The sequence below is a fragment of the Podarcis tiliguerta genome (assembly GCF_965153285.1).
Source record: "Podarcis tiliguerta genome assembly, chromosome: 8".
Classification (NCBI taxonomy): Eukaryota; Metazoa; Chordata; class Lepidosauria; order Squamata; family Lacertidae; genus Podarcis; species Podarcis tiliguerta.
The window spans coordinates 10622217-10642483 of NC_139541.1; the positions used below are offsets into that span (position 1 = coordinate 10622217).

The 20267-nt window shown below is 47.5% G+C and overlaps 1 protein-coding gene and 1 long non-coding RNA gene across 6 annotated transcripts in view; both read left to right on the plus strand.

Moving 5' to 3' along the window:
- Positions 1-20267, plus strand: part of HSPG2 (heparan sulfate proteoglycan 2) — a 223502-nt gene that overhangs the window by 64040 nt on the left and 139195 nt on the right. For 3 of the 5 annotated variants that reach the window (XM_083453544.1, XM_083453542.1, XM_083453543.1), the window contains 7 exons: positions 2644-2753; positions 3742-3800; positions 6032-6192; positions 12593-12718; positions 14825-14938; positions 16199-16459; positions 18540-18659. In XM_083453544.1, coding sequence (XP_083309670.1) covers positions 2644-2753; positions 3742-3800; positions 6032-6192; positions 12593-12718; positions 14825-14938; positions 16199-16459; positions 18540-18659 — 951 coding nt within the window. Of the gene's footprint in view, positions 1-2643; positions 2754-3741; positions 3801-6031; positions 6193-6298; positions 6338-12592; positions 12719-14824; positions 14939-16198; positions 16460-18539; positions 18660-20267 lie in introns of all 5 variants that reach the window. The other 2 variants (XM_083453540.1, XM_083453541.1) reach the window with 1 other exon arrangement.
- On the plus strand, positions 6350-7437 carry LOC310683998. Its single transcript, XR_014514638.1, has 2 exons — positions 6350-6627; positions 7096-7437. It is a non-coding gene; the product is annotated as an uncharacterized lncRNA (long non-coding RNA).

Below are 20267 nucleotides of genomic sequence, written 5' to 3' on the forward strand. Positions count from 1 at the left end.
AAACAGTCCTGCTCAGAGTGGATCTGTTGAAAATAATACAGCGGCTAGGAAACCCAGCCAGATGGACGAGGTATAAATATATTATTATTATTATTATTATTATTATTATTATTATTATTAGTGGTCTTAGGGTTCCTGTTGTGACTCACTGCCTAGCCTTAGTCACATCACCTGCCTCTTCCTAGATGGCCCCCTGTCATGAATTCTTTAGTAGTGATTCCTGCATTGCAGGGGTTTGGACTAGATCACCCTTGGTGTCCTCTTGATTCTACAATTCCCTGCTCTTTGTCCTACCCCAGGGCTGCTGTGCAGCCAGACACAAGACCAGCCGAGCAGTGTCCTATCCCCCCATTGAAAAAGTGCAGTTAAGGGCCCCAGTTAACTGGAGTTAAGATTATCATGTCTCAAGAGCGGGGCCTTTTCTGCAGTGGCTCCATGGCGATGAAACACACTCTGCTAAGAAACAGGCCTCTGATCTCCCCGGATCTCCTGCTGCAGGCAGGGAAAATGTGTGTTTGGGGACAAGCAGACAACTTTGCCTAGCTTTCAATGCACCGTTTAACACAATTGTAATTTAATTTGCTCTGTGTGTGTGTGTTTTAAAGGTGGCTTGGAAATATTGCAGATAAGTAAATGAGTACATTTTAAAATCAGCCAAACAGCCTTGCGTTAGCGGGTCTGGGGGCCCATCTCAGTTCCAGATGCAGCAGAATCGGCCCTCTTTCTTCTTCCTCCGAGAAGTCAAACACCTTGAATTCTGCAGAGGCTGGAAGCCAGGAGGCCTGTTTCTACCCTGGCAGTGATTCCTGCCTTGCAGCGGGTTGGACTAGATGACCCTTGGGTCCCTCTTCTAAATCTGTGAATCTACTATTCCCTGCTCTTTGCTCTTTTTTTCCGTATAACTGTGTCCTGCCTCAGGGCTGCTGTGCAGCCAGACAACAAGACCAGCCGGGCCGTGTCCTACCTCCCCATTCAAAAAGTGCAGTTAAGGGCCCCAGTTAACTGCCTCGGATGAAAGGTAGCAGCCAGGCAGAGCTGCCTCTCGCCCCCGTTCCGTTTCCCTGCAGGGAAAGCGCTTTGATGCAGACACAGCTCTCGCTGCAGAGGCACCTGGAGCCCCGAAAACGTTGCTGTCGCACACCCTTCCGTCGCTTGGCTCGCCTCGCAGCTGCGCCTGGGAGCTGCCGCTGGCCAGTGCTCCTGGCAGGCAGCCTGTGTGAAATCTGGGGGTGGTGAGGCTGATATCCAGGGCCTTTTTGTCTCTCTTTCCCTCCCCTTCACAGACTTCCACCTCATCTCCCCATCTTGGAAGGAGGGGTCTGCTGAGGCCTTGCATGCCTGTGTGGGAGCAGGGAGGCATGTCTCATGAAAGCTATCGCCGGGGTGGGGTGGCATATTTGGTGCCTTTCATTTGACACACACACACACACACACACACACACACACACATTCTCTGGCAAGAGTTCCCTTGCGCTACAGTTAGGGCTTTGAAATCCTTCGCACTCGCATCTCCGGCAGTTTCCATTTTGCAGGAAGTCGGCGACGTGTTCTTTCCGCGGTTCCGGCAACTAGGCCCTCACTTGCCTTCGTTGCACCTTGCTTGCCTCCATTACCCCACTGCCTTCCTCTGATCCTGAGCAGGGAACATGTGGCCTTCCAGATGTTCTTGGACTCCAATTGTCTCTTACTGTTGGCCATGTTGGCTAATGGGAGCTGGTGTCCCGACAGTGCTTGAAGGCCAGAGGTTTCCCCTCTGTGAACTACTACTTCTTCTTCTTCTTCTTCTTCTTCTTCTTCTTCTTCTTCTTCTTCTTCTTCTTCTTCTTCTTCTCCTCCTCCTCCTCCTCCTCCTCCTCCTCCTCCTCCTCCTCCTCCTTTTTCTCCTTCTCCTCCTCCTTCTTCTTCGGCAATCCCTCGTAGCCAAGTAAGATTGTCTTCCCTAAACACGGTTTTAGCAGTGAGTCTGTAAGTGACTGTGGAGGCCAATTCTGGATCCACACATCCTTCCATAGTGGGGACAGAGGTTTCCAGGCTGGAGTTGATCAACGTGAAGGTTTTCCAAGTGTGCCTTCCCCTCACATTTCTCCCTTGCGTCCTGAGCATAGCTGTCAACCTTCCCTTTTTTTGCGGGAAATTTCCTTATTCCAGCACTGTTTCCCGCTGCTATTCCGGATTGTTAGATATTCCATAGACTGTCCCCGGGACAGGTGAGGCTGCTGATCTCTTATTTTCAAGGCTGATGATCCCTTATTTTCAAATCTGAAAGTTGACAGCTATGGTCCTGAGTTCGAGCATCTTCAAAGCCCATGACACCTTTGGTAAACACTGTTCTCCAATTGGAGCGCTCGCAGGCCGGTGTTTCCCAGTTGTCGGCGTTTATACTACATTTTTAAAGATTTGCCTTGAGGGAATCTTTGTGAACTAGGCCATCATTTGCCTTCACTGCCCCTCTCTACCTCCATCATTGGGCTTCACTGTCTCCGATGCTACCTTGCAGATAGGAAACTTTCGACACACACAAGAATTCTCATTAGTATCTGTCGTCATGAGTGTTTAGGCAAGAGAAGGCTATCTTCTGTATTAAGTCACTAACGGGACCAACAATCTCCTAAATATCTCCTTTCCATCATCTCTCCCCTCTAGTCTACTTCCGGGCCCTGGTGAATTTCACAAAGTCCATCGACTACAGCTCACGCCTGGATGATGTCAACTCAGAGGAGTTCCAGGATGTCTCCAAAGCGGTGGTGGACACGGTAAGGCCTAATTCTGTCCCATTTCCACAAAGGAGCCGTCCCAAGGGGACAGAGATCATGACCCTTTGGACAGTCTTACCCTCCTCTGATTTTTATACCCCTGTGTGTTTGGATCAAAATAAGCACCTACTCCCATAAAATTCCCTTGAACTCAGAGTTTTAACCTCTGCTAGGGTATCCCTGTTCCATGTTACACCCTCCCTGGAGTTAAGATGATAATGTATCAGGAGCGGGGCCTTTTCTGCAGTGGCTCCATGGTGATGAAACGCACACGCCTCTGATCTCCCCAGATCTCCTGTTGCAGGCAGTGAAAATGTGTGTTTGGGGACAAGCAGGCAGCTTTGCATAGCTTTCAATGCATCGTTTAACACAGGCTTCCTCAACCCAGTCCCTCCAGATGTTTTGAGACTACAATTCCCATCATCCCTAATCACTGGTCCTTCTAGCTAGGGATCATGGGAGTTGTAGGCTTAAAACAGTGGTTCTCAACCTGTGGGTCCCCAGATGTTGTTGGACTACAACTCCCATCATCCCTGAGCTCTGGCCTTGCTAGCTAGGGGTGATGGGAGTTGTAGTTCAACAACACCTGGGGATCCACAGGTTGAGAAAGGCTTGCTTAAAACATCTGGAGGGCCGAGGTTGAGGAAGCCTGGTTTAACACAATTGTAATTTAATTTGCTTTGTATTTTGTGTGTGTTTTAAAGGTGGCTTAGAAATATTGCAGATAAGTAAAGGAGTAGATTTTAAAATTAGCCACAACAGTCTTGCGATGAGCTAGCGGGACTGGGGGCCCCTCTCAGTACCAGACGCAGCAGAATCGGCCCTCTTCCTTATCCCCCAAAAGGTCAGAGCAGCAAACACCTTGAATGTTGCAGAATGGTTCTACCCTGGCAGTGATTCCTGCATTTCAGGGGATTGGACTAAGTGACGATTTGGGCCCCTTCCAACTCTGCAATTCTATGAGGCTGATGCAATTTTCTCTCCGCAGCTGGAGTCTGAATACTACAAGATCCCCGGAGAGCAGGTGGTTAGCGTGGTCTTCATCAAGTGAGTCCAGGGGCTGGTTTCCATGTCCAGGGTGCCACGGAGGCAGGATTTAACCCCCGCTTTTGCTGTTTTCTTTTAAGGAGCTTACATTGCAGGCAGAAACTCTTAACCGGGTGGTGTGAGATTGTGGGAGCAAGCAGAGTGTAGGAGAAAGACCAAGAAGCCCGCCAAGAATGGCCTTAGAAAAAGGGGGACACCTGGGCTGGTGCAGAACTACAACTCCCATCTCTACAATGGGCAACGCTAGTGGCCAGGGCTGGCTGGAGCTGGAGTCTAGCAACACCCAAAAGGCTACCATCCCGGAACTAGACTGTCAGCTGCCTCCATCACAACCTTGCTTTGTTTTAGAAGAGGGAAAGGGATTGTGTGGCCCTCTAGACATTGCTGGGCTCCAGATTATGTTGGATTCGAACTCACATCCTTCCTGACCCTTGATCATACTGGCTAGTGATTGCTGAAGTAACAACAACAACAACAACAACAACAACAATTTATTATTTGTACCCCACCCATCTGGCTGGGCTTCTCCAGCCACTCTGGGCAGCTTCCAACAAAGATTAAAAATACATTAAAATGTCACACATTAAAAACTTCCCTGAACAGGGCTGCCTTCAGATTTCTTCTAAATGTCAGGTAGTTGTTTGTCTCTTTGACATCTGATGGGAGCGCGTTCTACAGGGCGGGTGCCACCACCGAGAAGGCCCTCTGCCTGGTTCCCTGGAGCTTTGCTTCTCTCAGTGAGGGAACCGCCAGAAGGCCCTCGGTGCTGGACCTCAGCGTCTGGGCAGAACAATGGGGGTGGAGACGCTCCTTCAGGTATACTGGGCCGAGGCCGTTTAGGGCTTTAAAGGTCAGCACCAACACTTTGAATTGTGCTTGGAAACATACCGGGAGCCAATGTAGGTCTTTCAAGACTGGTGTTATGTGGTCTTGGCAGCCACTCCCAGTCACCAGTCTAGCTGCTGCATTCTGGATTAGTTGTAGTTTCTGGGTCACCTTCAAAGGTAGCCCCACGTAGAGCGCATTGCAGTAGTCCAAGCGGACAACATTTGAAGGCTACAGGTTTCCCATCACTGAAGTAGACCATAACTTGCATTCAGTGCCTCTGGCTACCTCCAATCATCCTTCTTTTAATGCAGGGACAGGGACTCAGCCTCCCGCCATCAGCCCTGACCACTAGGCAGGCTGGCCGGGGCTGGTGGGAGGCAAAGTTTTTCCAGCATCTGAAGTTTCACCACTTTCCCAGCCCTGCTTTAGAGAAAACCTTGCCCCAATGTTATTAACTGATGATGAGATCTAGAAACTTGTTTCCCCTCTCCTGTTTGTTTCTTTTAATCAACAGCTGCAAGTTGAGATATTTTAGGAGATGCAAAGAGGTTGAGGGAATGTTCTTTCACATGTGGTGGACTTGTAAAAGGGTAAAAGAGTATTGGGAAATGATCTATAATGAATTGGAAAAATGTACTTTTCCAAAAAAAGCAAAACAGAGTCTGTTTTCTTGGGGATACATTCAGAGTGAAATTCCCAGGTGTCAAAAAGGTTATTTATGTATGCCACTACTGCAGCCCATGTTTCGTTAGCCCAAAAATGGAAAACGAGCGAGGTCCCAACCAAAGAAGAATGGCAACTTAAACTGATGAAATGTGCGCAACTTGCAGACTTAACATATAGAATAAGAGAACAAGAAGAACATACGTTTAGATAAGATTGGAAAACATGTATTGAAAATATGGGCAATAATTCTGTACAGCTGAAAACGTTGGCAGCATTAAGATTAATTCAGTGTAAAGTAAGTTTTGATGGATGTAATAATGGTTTAGTTTTTGTAAAATATGCAGGGATTTATGATGTGCAAAATGAACCATGGAAAGAGAAGAAGGGAAGTCATTAGTATTTTAAGGATGCTTAAATGAGTATTCTAAATTGTAAAACAGAAAATTTAATGAAAAACTATACGAAAAAGAGAGAGATATTTTAGGACAGTGGTTCCCAAACTTGGGTCTCCAGCTGGTTTTGGACTACAACTCCCATCATCCCTAAATCAGTCCCAAAAGTAGCTCGAGATCCAGGTTTGGGAAACACTGTTTTAGGATCTGAACAGCACAATCCTTGGAAAGGAAGAGTTAGGGGGGAGGTGGGAATTGGACCCTGTCTCCAGACTCAGGTTTTACCCCCTTCAGCACATGATGGGTCTATGAATCGTGCCCACACACCTCCTTTCCCCCCCCCAGAGAGATTGATGGCTACATCTTCGTGGAGCTGGACGTGGGCTCCGAAAGGAATGTGGACGAGGACCAGATCCGCCAGGTGCTTTTCTCTGTCATCGAGAGCGGCTCCATCGCCTCCTACGTCACCTCCACGTGGGGATTCCAGTTCCGCCGCTTGGGAGCAGGTGAACCAGACTGGAACCTATATGTGGGTTAGGATGGGGTGGAGTTTATTGTGGAAATGGGCGCCCCCCCCATCCCATTCATCATTAACTGTCCGTTTGCTTTCAGCCCAAACCCCGCCTCCCCCCATTACAATGGAGCCCCCAGGTGAGTGTGGCGTCAGAGGGGTGCAATGGGACCTGGAGGCTTCTGTCTTGGGGGCAGAATAGGGTCGGGAAGCCCCTTTCTCGCCAGGCACCTCCCCTCTTGGTTCGAGGGAAGGTGGGTCAACCCGGAGCCCCCAGGTGTTGTTGGACTACAATTCCCAGCACCCTCAGCCAGTGTAGGCGATTGTCAGGGCTGATGGCTGTCCAAGAACAAATGGGGACCTCTATTTGAAGTGCACTGGTCTGTGTGGTTGGGGGAGAAATTCGCATTCAGGTCACTTTGGAAGGGTTGTTGTTGTTTAGTCGTTCAGTCGTGTCCGACTCTTCGTGACCCCCTGGACCAGAGCACGCCAGGCACTCCTGTCTTCCACTGCCACCCGCAGTTTGGTCAGATTCATGTTTGTAGCTTCGAGAACACTGTCCAACCATCTCGTCCTCTGTCGTCCCCTTCTCCTTGTGCCCTCCATCTTTCCCAACATCAGGGTCTTTTCCAGTGAGTCTTCTCTTCTCATGAGGTGGCCAAAGTATTGGAGCCTCAGCTTCACGATCTGTCATTCCAGTGAGCACTCAGGGCTGATTTCCTTCAGAATGGATGCGTTTGATCTTCTTGCAGTCCATGGGACTCTCAAGAGTCTCCTCCAGCACCATAATTCAAAAGCGTCAATTCTTCGGCGATCAGCCTTCTTTATGGTCCAGCTCTCACTTCCATACATCACTACTGGGAAAACCATAGCTTTTACTATACGCTTTGGAAGGGAGATCTCTTCAAATTCACACTTCGTGAAACACAAACTGAAACATAGCCATCCTTGCAAGCTGGCACTTGTGCAAATTTCGGGACACCGTTTTCCAAACAAGCGATGTGTGCAAAAAAGCATATATTGCGCTGGGGGCAGGAGCGTAAAATAAGAGCAAAATAACTTGCCCCAGATGCATTATACTAGAGAAAATCCCTTGCAGAACGGTGCCAGAAACACTATTCAAAAATGAGTTTGCCGAGAGAAGTTTGCACTAAAGTGCTGATCGGTTTTCATGAGTGTTGTTTCTCCCTTGCTGCTAGCCAAAATTGCAAATTGCTGTGGAAATGCGGAGAAACTGATTTTTTAAAAAATAAATACATCTTCAATTAAAGAGAACCATAAAACAAATATAAAACAGATCAGAAACAAAAGCAGCTGTCGTAGCAACAGTCAAAATACAAAAAAGCAGTAGATCTAAAACCAGTTCAAATCCTGAAACTGACTTTAAGATAGGAAAGAAGAGAAACTGGGTTGAGATGGACGAATTTACCCATCCCTAATGATCACCCCCCCTAGGAACTGTCACCCCCACCCCTTTAGCTCCTCTCTGCAGCACCTCCTTGGAATCCCGTATGGAAGAAAACATCCGAGATTGTTCTTGCAGCTGCAGGGCTCATGTTTCACCATCTGTGAGGTCTGGCCAGAGTGATCTTTGCAGATTGTAAGAGGGAGGTTTCGGAGCAACCCTGTGCTCTCCACAGGAGAGAGAGAGAGCACACGCTTCTCTTGCTCAGCTATATATCAGGAGAGGCCGCCTCCGTAGTGACACATTTCCTTTTTTTAAAAAAAAAATATTTTATTAGGTTTTTACGCAAAAAAGTAAGACAAAACAAAACCAAAGAAACAAGTTACAAAAACACAAAAACAACAACAAAAAGCAAAAAACATCAAAAAGAAAAAAGAATAATAAAAACAATTTCATCTTCGTAGTATTTCTTTCATTTACTTATTTCCCGACTTCCCCAAACCTCCCTTCACTGTATTCCAAATCATGTATTTAATCAGCAAATCCCTACCCTCTATCTTAATTAATCCTTGTCTTAATTTTGATATCTTGGTATAACTTAGTCTCCTTAATATCTTAGAATATTAAATCTTTTAATTTTACAACTTTTTTGCTAATGACCTTTAGGTTCAATCTGATGTCATTTTAACATTCATTAATCTTATAATATTTCTGTAGATAATCTTTGAATTTCTTCCAGTCTTCTTCCACCGTCTCTTCTCCCTGGTCTCTGATTCTGCCAGTCATTTCGGCCAATTCCATATAGTCCATCACTTTCATCTGCCATTCTTCCAGCGTGGGTAGCTCTTGTGTCTTCCAATGCTGTGCGATGAGTATTCTTGCTGCTGTTGTGGCGTACATAAAAAAGGTTCTATCCTTCTTTCGCACCTGTTGGCCGACCATGCCCAGGAGAAAGGCCTCTGGTTTCTTCGGGAAGGTGTATTTAAACACCTTTTTCATTTCATTATAGATCAGTTCCCAGAAGGTCTTAATCCTTGGGCACGTCCACCAAAGGTGGAAGAATGTGCCTTCAGTTTCTTTACATTTCCAGCATTTATTATCGGGCAAATGATAGATTTTTGCTAGCTTGACTGGTGTCATGTACCATCTATATATCATTTTCATAATATTCTCTCTTAAGGCATTACATGCCGTAAATTTCATACCAGTGGTCCATAACCGTTCCCAGTCAGCTAACATTATGTTATGACCAACATCTTGTGCGTAGCGACACATTTCCACCACGGCTGTGCTAGTGGTGCTTCTGAGTGCCGGTCGCTCGAAACTGCTGGAGGGAGGAGCTGCTACTGCACTCTCAAGTCCTGTTTTGCGGTTTCCCATAATCTCATTTCATCCCACTTTTAATTTGCACGCCATTTGCAAGGTGGTTTGCAGGCTTGGGGAATCAGCAAAGATTGCACACCTTCTGACAACCTGCTCCAATACCAAAAACATGTCATGATAAAAACAGAACTTTAAAAATAAACGATTTGCATCAAATAAAGTGATATTCAACAATCCATTAGAATATACAGCGGTACCTCGGTTCTCGAACGTTGACCCGTTTCGGAACCTGAGCGCCGAAAACCCGCAAGTAAATTCTTCCTCTGCATGTTGTTCCATTTTCTCAATTGAATTTACAGATAGCTCTGTTTGCGCCTTGGTTTTCGAACTTTTCGGAACTCGGAATGGTTTTCCAGAACGGATTACATTCGAGAACTGAGGTACCACTGTAATAGCACACTGTAAAATTAAATATCAGCATAATGAAGCAGAAAATCGTTCTTAGCAATTGCAATAGATAATTTCTAAACTATAATCAACAAAAAATAACAGCAAGTCACAGGGCATAAAATAGCACAATACAAATCGAGAAACAAAGACACACAAAATTATTTTTCAGAAATATATACCTGAACTCCTTTTCCCCCCAGCTGCTTCTGCTGTTCCTAAAGTCATGGTCTGCGATATGCTCCCAGGACTGGAGGAGTCGGGTTGAGGCAGGTGGCAAAAGCCATTGCCTGGTGGCCAGCACAAAGTCTCTCTCATCTGGCATCTGTTTGGCCGCTTTGGGGACAGGATGCAGGACTTGATGGGCAGAACCTCATTCAGCACGCTCGTCTTATACGCTTGTTGTTGTTTAGTCATGTCCGACTCTTCGTGACCCCCTGGACCAGAGCACGCCAGGCACTCCTGTCTTCCACTGCCTCCCGCAGTTTGGTCAAACTCAAGCTGGTAGCTTCGAGAACACTGTCCAACCATCTCGTCCTCTGTCCTCCCCTTCTCCTTGTGCCCTCCATCTTTCCCAACATCAGGGTCTTTTCCAGGGAGTCTTCTCTTCTCATGAGGTGGCCAAAGTCTTGGAGCCTCAGCTTCACGATCTGTCCTTCCAGTGAGCACTCAGGGCTGATTTCCTTCAGAATGGAGAGGTTTGATCTTCTTGCAGTCCATGGGACTCTCAAGAGTCTCCTCCAGCACCATAATTCAAAAGCATCAATTCTTCAGCGATCAGCCTTCTTTATGGTCCAACTCTCACTTCCATACATCACTATGGGAAAACCATAGTTTTAACTATATGCTTAGGTTCAGCTAAACGAACTCCCTATTGCGTCTCCTGAACACGCTGCCAGTAAAGTTGCAATGGGCAACCCTGGATCTCTAGTGGGAGAAAAACATCTCTGAGCTGTGCATGGACCGGCAGAGCTGTCTTCCTCACTTGCCTGTTGCACAGCCCTTTTCGAGGGGTGGGGTGGCCTCCAGGTCCCTTTGCGCTCGCCTGCTTGTGTGGTGCCGTGTGTTTCTCTGCCAGTGTGAGTGATGGACATCCCTGGTCCCTCTCTCGGGATCTGTGAATCATGCCCAAAGGAACACATGCCTCTCCCTCCAGCTGGGCTGTGGCACGCAAGGGCAGGGACTGGCATGTTGCTTCCTGATGCCTGTGCCGCCGGGCAGTGTGCAGTGTCTGGTTTGCAGCAGCGTGGCGTGGTTGGGAAAGGGCCACAGCTCAGCTCTGTATTTTTCTACTCTGTGACTGGCAGCAATGGCTCTGTTGGGGACTGAGTCTGGAGCCTTCTGCATGCTGAGCCCCACCGCAGAGAAGTCTGGGGGGAACTTCAGAGTGCTCCACTGCCTCCTTCCTTGACCTCCTGTGCTGGGATGATGGAGAGTCTGTTTGTATTGATGCCGATCTGTGAAGTACCATATTTTTTGCCCTATAAGACGCACCAGACCATGCGTTGGATGAGGAAACCAAGAAAAAAATACAGTGGTACCTCAGGTTACATACGCTTCAGGTTACAGACTCCGCTAACCCAGAAATAGTGCTTCAGGTTAAGAACTTTGCTTCAGGATGAGAACAGAAATTGTGCTCCAGCGGCGCGGCGGCAGCAGGAGGCCCCATTAGCTAAAGTGGTGCTTCAGGTTAAGAACAGTTTCAGGTTAAGTACAGACCTCCGGAACGAATTAAGTAATTATCCTGAGGTACCACTGTATTCTGAATCTCAGAAGCCAGAACAACAAGAGGGATCGCTGCGCAGCAAAAGCAGCAATCCCTCTTGCTATTCTGCCTTCTGGGATACCTGCGCAGCCTGCATTCGCTCCATAAGACGCAGACACATTTCCCCTTACTTTTTAGGAGGGAAAAAGTGAGTCTTATAGAGCAAAAATTACGGTAACTATCAAAAAAGCAGGAAGGATGCTTGGATGTCGGGGAGTTTGTGTGGCTGGCTCTTGGTTTGCTTGGCTTGTGCTAGTAGCCCCCTAACTGTGTGCTGTGGGTTTTGGTGTGTGCTAAAGGTGGGGTTCTGCTTTCTGGGTGGGTGGGGGTGGAACACAGCTTTGAATAGGGCAGGTTTGCTTGCCTGGGGGGTGCTGGGGTTCATTCCCAGCATGATGAATTGCCCCTCCCCACCAAGGCTGGGTGAAGCCTTTCCCAGGAATAGTAGTCTAGCCCCCTGCAATGGAGGAGTCACAGCTAATAGAATCACAGAATTGCAAGGGACCCCGCAGGGTCATCCAGTCCAACCCGCTACAATTCAGGAATTACAGGGGGCAACGCAGTTAATTCTAAAGCCAAGCTAGACTCTGTTAGGTTATTTAGGGTATCCTCAGAGATCATGGGAAGGTTCAAATTCATCGGCGCGAACCCCCACTCAACTGCTGTGGGGATAAAGGAGGCAGCCAGGAGGGATAGGATGGGATGAGGGGGTGGAATTCAGCTATTGCAGAATTCAGCGGTCAGGTTGCTCACCGGAGCAACACGGTTTGAGCACATTACACCGATCCTGGTTCGACTTCACTGGCTACCGATTAGTTTCTGAGCCCAACTCAAAGTGCTGGTTTCCACCTATAAAGCCTTAAACGGCTCAGGGCCGCAATACCCCAAGAACCGCCTCTTTCCATATGAACCTACCCAGACCCTGAGATCATCTTCTGAGGCCCTCCTTTGTGTGCCTCCTCCTCAAGAGGGCCAGAGGGTGGCAACATGAGAACGGGGCCTTCTCTGCAGTGGCTCCCCGTCTGTGGAATGCTCTCCCCAGGGAAGTTCGCCTTGCGCCTTCATTACACACCTTTAGGCAAAAATGTTCCTTTTTAACCAGGCCCTTGGTTGATCTATTTGACATCCTATACCCTTTTAAAATGTGGCTCTTTTCTGGGAGGTGTGTGTGTGTTATTAGGTGGTTGTTTTCATTCTGATTATATATGTTGTGATTTTTTTTCTGTGAACCGCCCTCAAACCTCCGGGTATAGGGCGGTATATAAACTCAATAAATAATAATAATAGAAAAAGAGTCACTCTTGTCACCATTGTCAGCCCTTAAAGTGAGTGAGAGAGGGGAAGATTGCGCCCATAGCTGCAAGAGACCTGTGGGACGGGGTGGGTGACAACAGACTAGTGCAATTTAAACCTCTCTCCGCAAGAGTGGCCCTGATGCCCCCTATCTGCTTCCAGTGACGCCCGTGATTCGCGCTTGCACGGCCGATGAGTTCAGGTGCCGGAGCGGCGAGTGCATCTCCAAAGAGTTTCTCTGCGACAGCCGATCGGACTGCCGGGACATGTCGGACGAGCTGGACTGCGGTGAGCATGGCTGTGGGCTGGGGGTGATGGTGCGATGGCGCAATAACACTCCCCCCCCCCTGGTGCTGTTGCGCCTGCCCTCACCTAAATATACCGCACCCACCACACAGAACACCAATTCCACAAATTCCTACAAACTATCCCAGATTATCTTGTGGGGGCCTTGTGTGAGGGAAAACTTAATACAGTGGTACCTCAGGTTACATATGCTTCAGGTTACAGACTCCGCTAACCAAGAAATAGTACCTTGGGTTAAGAACTTTGATTCAGGATGAGAACAGAAGTCACACGGCAGCAGGGGAGGCCCCATTAGCTAAAGTGGTGCTTCAGGTTAAGAACAGTTTCAGGTTAAGAACGGACCTCCGGAACGAATTAAGTAGTTAATCCGAGGTACCACTGTAATTTGGAGTCTCAGGCAGGATTTGATCAAACAAGTGATTTTATTTAACAAAATAAGTTTATGACACAAAGTGGGTAAAACATAGGAGACTTCGGATTATAATGCTATTTCACTTCAGTTCTTTCTCAGCTGTTGCACAGCTGTTGCCGCTTAATACTTTGGTTCTTAAAGAAGGTGGTGTTTTCTGTCAGTTACACACCCCTTTGACAACCCTACTCTTGAGGTACTCCAAGTAACAGACCCAAGGGGTCTCCACACCCCTCTTAACTGGTTTGGGAGTCTTCTCTTTTTGTAGAAGAATCTCTCCCCTCCTGACTGGAATGAGACCTAAGTAGACTGTATCCTCACAGCGTCTGCTTCTCCTGGCTCAGCCTCAGCCTCCCAGTTAATTCTGGCTTATTGCTCTTACAGGACACCATGCACTGTCCTTCACACTAAGCGCAGAGACTCCTTTCTCTAGCTTGTGATATATTCCTCAGAGTGGATGCTTCTACCCAGAACCAACTCTCTCTCCTCTCACTCCCTAGCTCCCTACCTCAAGCCCAACTTACAAACTGTCTTTCAAAATCATGGGTAGGCAAACTAAGGCCCGGGGGCCGGATCCAGCCCAATCGCCTTCTAAATCCGGCCCACGGACGGTCCGGGAATCAGTGTGTTTTTACATGAGTCGAATGTGTCCTTTTACCGTATTTTTTGCTCTATAAGACGCACCAGACCACAAGACGCACCTAGCTTTTGGATGAGGAAATCAGGAAAAAAAATATTCTGAATCTCAGAAGCCAGAACAGCAAAAGGGATCGCTGCACAGTGAAAGCAGCAATCCCTCTTGCTGTTCTGGCTTCTGGGATAGCTGCGCAGCCTGCATTCGCTCCATAAGACGCACACACATTCCCCCTTACTTTTTAGAAGGGAAAAAGTGAGTCTTATAGAGCAAAAAATACGGTATTTAAAATGCACCTCTGGGTTATTTGTGGGGCCTGCCTGGTATTTTTACATGAGTCGAATGTGTGCTTTCATTTAAAATGCATCCCTGGGTTATTTGTGGGGCCTGCCTGGTGTTTTTACATGAGTCGAATGTGTGCTTTCATTTAAAATGCATCTCTGGGTTATTTGTGGGGCCTGCCTGGTGTTTTTACATGAGTCGAATGTACCCTTTTATTTAAAATGCACCTCTGGGTTATTTGTGGGGCCTGCCTGCTATTTTTACATGAGTCGAATGTGTGCTTTCATTTAAAATGCATCCCTGGGTTATTTGTGGGGCCTGCCTGGTGTTTTTACATGAGTCGAATGTGCCCTTTTATTTAAAATGCACCTCTGGGTTATTTGTGGGGCATAGGACTTCGTTCATTTCCCCTCCTCCCAAACATAGTCCGGCCCCCTGCAAGGTCTGAGGGACAGCGGACCGGCCCCCTGCTGAAAAAGTTTGCTGACCCCTGCTCAAAATCCTCTCCTTTCCAACTCTCCCTCCTGGAACCCCGGCCAATCAGAGGCTGCCATTCGTTAACTGTTTGCTGGCAGGAAAAAAGAAAAAGAAAACACTCTGGGACCCAAAATGCGCAGCAAAACAAACTTTTCTATCACAGTTGGCAGTGGGTGGGGGCACAGAGAATTCACGGCCGGCATCCCTTTCACCCCCACGAATCCGCGATGCCTGCATTGCTGGGGGTTGGACTAGATGACTCTTAGTATCCCTTCCACCTCTATAGGTCCCGAGTGTGGCATTGATGAGTTCAGCTGCGACAGCGGCGAGTGTGTTCTCCTGGAGGATCGCTGCGATGGCCATGCCGACTGTGATGACGCCTCGGACGAGGATGGCTGCGGTGAGCAAGGAGAGGCAGGGGGCGGCCTAGGCAGAAGCTGTTGCTGCCCCCTGCCCTATTTGGGAAAAAGAAAAGCTTTTACCACTTCTTCTTTTATTCTTAATACTTTTTAATCAATTTCACACTGTACATTTGTATTCAAACATTAATCACAATCATCAACATTTAGGATTCCCTGAATCCTTTACAGTGGTGCCTCGCAAGACGAAAAGAATCCGTTCCGCGAGTCTCTTCGTCTAGCGGTTTTTTCGTCTTGCGAAGCAACCCTATTAGCGGATTAGCGCTATTAGCGGTTTAGCGGCTATTAGCGGCTATTAAAGGCTTAAGGGATTAGCGGATTAGCTGCTAAAAGGCTATTAGCAGCTTAGTGCCTTAGAAAAAGGGGGTGGGGAGCGAAAAAAAATCGCAGGAACTCGCAAGACATTTTCGTCTTGCGAAGCAAGCCCATAGGATATTCGTTCTGCGACGCACCTCCAAAACGGAAAACCCTTTCATCTAGCGGGTTTTCCGTCTTGCGAGGCATTCGTCATGCGGGGCACCACTGTATTTCACCCCTTATGGTTTCCATTATCAAACTTTTTCTACTGCATTACATATATTTACTCCATTTTTCTTAAAGTAATCCCTTTTTGACCTTAATTTTTAAAACATTACAAGCGTTGCTCAGATCCTGCCAAAGTTTTTAGTTGTTTTACAGTGTTATTTAGGTAAATTGTAAATGTTTTCCATTCCTTATTAAAGTTTCTATCTTCCTGGTTTCTGATGTTTAAATGAGTATTTTAAATTGTAAAACAGAAAATTTAATAAAAAAATTATATACACACACACAGAGAGAGAGTCAAACCTCAGTTCCCAAATGCCTCCATTATCGTATGTTTTGGCTCCCAAATGCCCCAAACCCGGAAGTAAATGTTCCGATTTTTGAACGGTTTTCAGAAGCTGAATGTGCTACGCGGCCTCCGTTTTGAGTTTCCCTATTGTGTTGAGGCTTCCGCTTTCAGTTTTCGGTTGTCGAATGTTTTGGAAGTCGAAGGGTCTTCTGGAATGGATTACGTTCGACAACTGAGGTTTGACTATATAAAATAAAGATGAGGAGTATTTGAATTCTCCTTATCCTTTTGACTTTCCTGCATCCCCCTCCCAACCAAGCCACAGCGAGGATCAAGCGATTCATCCTAGTCTCCCTTGCGTCGTCCGGGAGAGGCAAGTTCTGAGTTCGAGACCAGAACACTGACTTCCTCCTTTCTTCCCTCTCTGCAGGCATTACCACCCATCGGCCGCCTGTCACCTCCGCCCGGCCCGGTACCACTCGGGTGCCCGCTACCACGGTCTCAGTGACCACCCGCCGAGCCCCAGTCACCGCTCCGCCTGGGGCCTTCCCCGCCAAGCCCTCCCTGGCCCCCTTCCCCCGGCCTTGCCGGAAGGACGAGGCCGTCTGCTCCAACAAGCAGTGCATCCCCCGGGACTACCTCTGCGACGGAGAGAGGGATTGCAGCGACGGAAGCGACGAGAGCAGATGCGGTGAGCCCCTGTCGGCGAGTCGCTTGAGGAGCCGGACCGCGGATCCACCTAGCTCTGTGTTGGCTGCTCTGACTGGCAGCAGCTTTCCAGAGTTTCGGGCAGGGGGGCGTTCCCAGCCCCACCTGGAGAATGGAAGCTGGGGCCTTCTGCATGCAAGGCAGATGTCCCACCATGGGGCTTGAAAGCAAATTTTATAGTCTTTGTGGTGCTGAAAAATGCGTTGATTGATATAGGGAGCAGTCTTGTACAGAGTCAGACCATTTCGCTCTGGCTACACGGACTGGCGGGACGTGGGTGGCGCTGTGGGTTAAACCATAGAGCCTAGGACTTGCCGATCAGATGGTCGGCGGTTCGAATCCCCGCGACGGGGTGAGCTCCCGTTGCTCGGTCCCTGCTCCTGCCAACCTAGCAGTTCGAAAGCACGTCAAAATGCAAGTAGATAAATAGGTACCGCTCCGGCGGGAAGGTAAACGGTGTTTCCGTGCACTGCTCTGGTTCGCCAGAAGCGGCTTAGTCATGCTGGCCACATGACCCGGAAGCTGTACGCCGGCTCCTTTGGCCAGTAAAGTGAGATGACTGGACCTAATGATCAGGAGTCCCTTTACCTTTTTACACGGACTGGCAGCAGTGGCCCATCAGGCAGGGGGTATTCCCCACCTGGAGATGCTGCTAGGGATTGAACCTGGGGCCTTCTGCATGCCAAGCAGATGTTCTGCCACTGAGCTACAGCTTACCAGGGCCACAGAGGAATCTAGCATCAGCTTCTGTTTTGTGGGGCAAAGTAGGGCCTTGATTGATCATCGAGTCCTAAAATTGTGATTATAAACTATTTGCTACAATTTTAGCTAACAGATTTAAAAAGACGCTAACTGAGTCAGTCCACAGAGACCAAGCCAGGTTCTTACCAGGCCTACAAATGAAGGACAATGGAAGAAGTGTAATTACCGTGTTTTTCCCTCTATAAGACGCACCTGACCACAAGATGCACCTGGTTTTTGGAGGAGGAAAACAAGAAAAAAATATTCTTAATCTCAGAAGCCAGAACAGCAAGAGGGATCACTGCGCAGTGAAAGCAGCAATCCCTCTTGCTGTTCTGGCTTCTGGGATAGCTGCGCAGCCTGCATTCGCTCCATAAGATGCACACACATTTCCCCTTACTTTTTAGGAGGGAAAAAGTGAGTCTTATAGAGCAAAAAATACGGTAACTATTTGGAAGTGAGAAATGAAAAACAGGCCATATTAATATTTTTAGATGTGGAGAAAGCCTTTGATGTTATTTCTTTGTCATTTTTGATTAAGGTATTAGAGAAAATGGAAATAGGGAATTCTTTCCTGGCTGGAATTAAAGCGATCTATACTGATCAATCCACAAATATTTTAATAAATAATATTCTTTCAGACAAATGCCTAATAGAAAAAGGAACAAGACAAGCTGGTCCCCTATCTCCTTTGCTGTTTATTATGACATTAGTTGAAAAATAAGTTGAAAAATATGTTAGAAAACATGTCTGGTTTGAAAACATGTAAAAAAAAGTTAGATACAGTGGTGCCCCGCAAGACGAATGCCTCGCAAGACGGAAAACCCGCTAGACGAAAGGGTTTTCCGTTTTTCAATGCGCTTCGCAGGACGAATTTCCCTATGGGATTGTTTCGCAAGACGAAAATGTCTTGCGAGTCTTGAGATTTTTTTCGCTCCCCACCCCCTTTTTCCAAGCCGCTAAACCGCTAATAGCCTTTTAGCAGCTAAGCCGCTAAGCCGCTAATAGCCACTAATAGCCACTAAACCGTTAATAGCGCTAAGCCGCTAATAGGGTTGCTTCGCAAGACGAAAAAACCGCTAGACGAAGAGACTTGCAGAACGAATTAATTTCGTCTTGCGAGACACCACTGTATTTGGGAATCTGGTAAGAAATCTCAACTTATTTTAACATCGAGTCGTAGATCTTTAGAGTTAGAGGTGACCCCTGGGAGGTCATATTGCCCATCCCTCTGCAGCTCAAAGAACGCTTGACAGATGGGGAGGGTTTGTGGGTGGCGGCCGGGTACCAGCTTCTGAATTCTCTGTCTGTCTCCCGAACAGGCACACCCAGCCCCTGTGAGCCCAACGAGTTCAAGTGCCGGAACGGGCACTGCGCCCTCAAGCTCTGGCGATGCGACGGGGACAACGACTGCACAGACGGCTCGGACGAGCTGAATTGCCGTAAGCTTTTTGGGAGTGCCAGGGGTTTGTCGATTTGCATCCAGGTTTCCGTGTCCCAGGGCTTAACACAAAAACTCTGGGTGGCTCACCAAAGCTGAGGCCCTTTGAATTGAATCCAGCTAAGTTCCCCCTGGAGCAGGCCCCTTGGAATAAATGGGGCCTAAAGGGACGTGGGTGGCGCTGTGGGTTAAACCACAGAGCCTAGGACTTGCCGATCAGATGGTCGGCGGTTCGAATCCCCGCGACGGGGTGAGCTCCCGTTGCTCGGTCCCTGCTCCTGCCAACCTAGCAGTTCGAGAGCACATCAAAGTGCAAGTAGATAAATAGGTACTACTCCGGCGGAAAGGTAAATGGCGTTTCTGTACACTGCTCTGGTTCGCCAGAAGTGGCTTAGTCATGCTGGCCACATGACCCGGAAGCTGTACGCCGGCTCCCTCGGACAATAAAGCAAGATGAGCGCCGCAACCCCAGAGTCGGTCACGACTGGACCTAATGGTCAGGGGTCCCTTTACCCTTTACCTTTTAAGTTAGTCATGCCCAATGAACATAAGTGGGTCTACTCTGAGTAGGACTAGCAGCAGAGGGGGCCCATTGGAATTAATGGGGTGAAGTTAGGTGCTTCTGGTAACTTCAACGGGTATATCCCCGGTATTCATAGAATCATAGAATTGTAGGGTTGGTAGGGACGCCTAGTGGTCATTTAGCTCAACCCGCTGCAATGCAAGAATCACTGGCAGGTGGCCATTTGGGCTAGCATTGGAAAGAACCATTTATTTGTTTATTTGCTTATGTATTACTGACTTTACTGAAAATTCTTAAAATAGTTGCCAGGCATATACATGAAGCTTTGTATGCAGTCATCAACATGGCATCAAAACTTTAAACCACAGGGGCCATTAAAATCCTTCTAACAATTGTAACCGTTTACAGTGGTCTTTAAGATAAGTTATAAATTATCCCCAATACTTATTAAATTTTTGGCCTTCCTGGTTTCTGATTCTTCTGGTCATTTTTGCTGTTTTGGCATAATCCATCAAGTTGATCTGCCATTCTTCTCTGTTCGGGACTTTATATTCTTTGCATCCCTGGGCCAATAACATCCGAGCAGCCATGGTCACGTACATAAATAGTCTTTTCTGCTCCATTGGGAAACTGTTTCAGTAGGTGCCGATAAGTGTACCGTGGAACCTTGGTTCTCAAACTTAATCTGTTCCGAAAGTCCTTTCCAAAACCAAAGCAAAACCAAGGCACGCTTCCCCATAGAAAGTAATGCAAAACAGATTAATCCGTTCCAGACTTGTAAAAACAACCCCAGAAACAGCCATTTAACATGAATTTTACTATCTAACGAAACCATTGATCCATAAAATGAAAGCAATAAACAATGTACTGCAGTCACACAATAAATCAATCAGTAGCTGAACTGGGTTCCACACAGTCAAAAAAAAAAGAAAAGAAAAAAAGAAAGAGCCACAAAACCACAAAATAAATAGCAAAAACAGACAGACCGCCACGTAACACTCAAATTGGAAGTGTGGCACTCAAAACGGAGCACGTTTGGCTTCCGAAGAAAGTTTGCAAACTGGAACACTTACTTCCGGGTTTGCA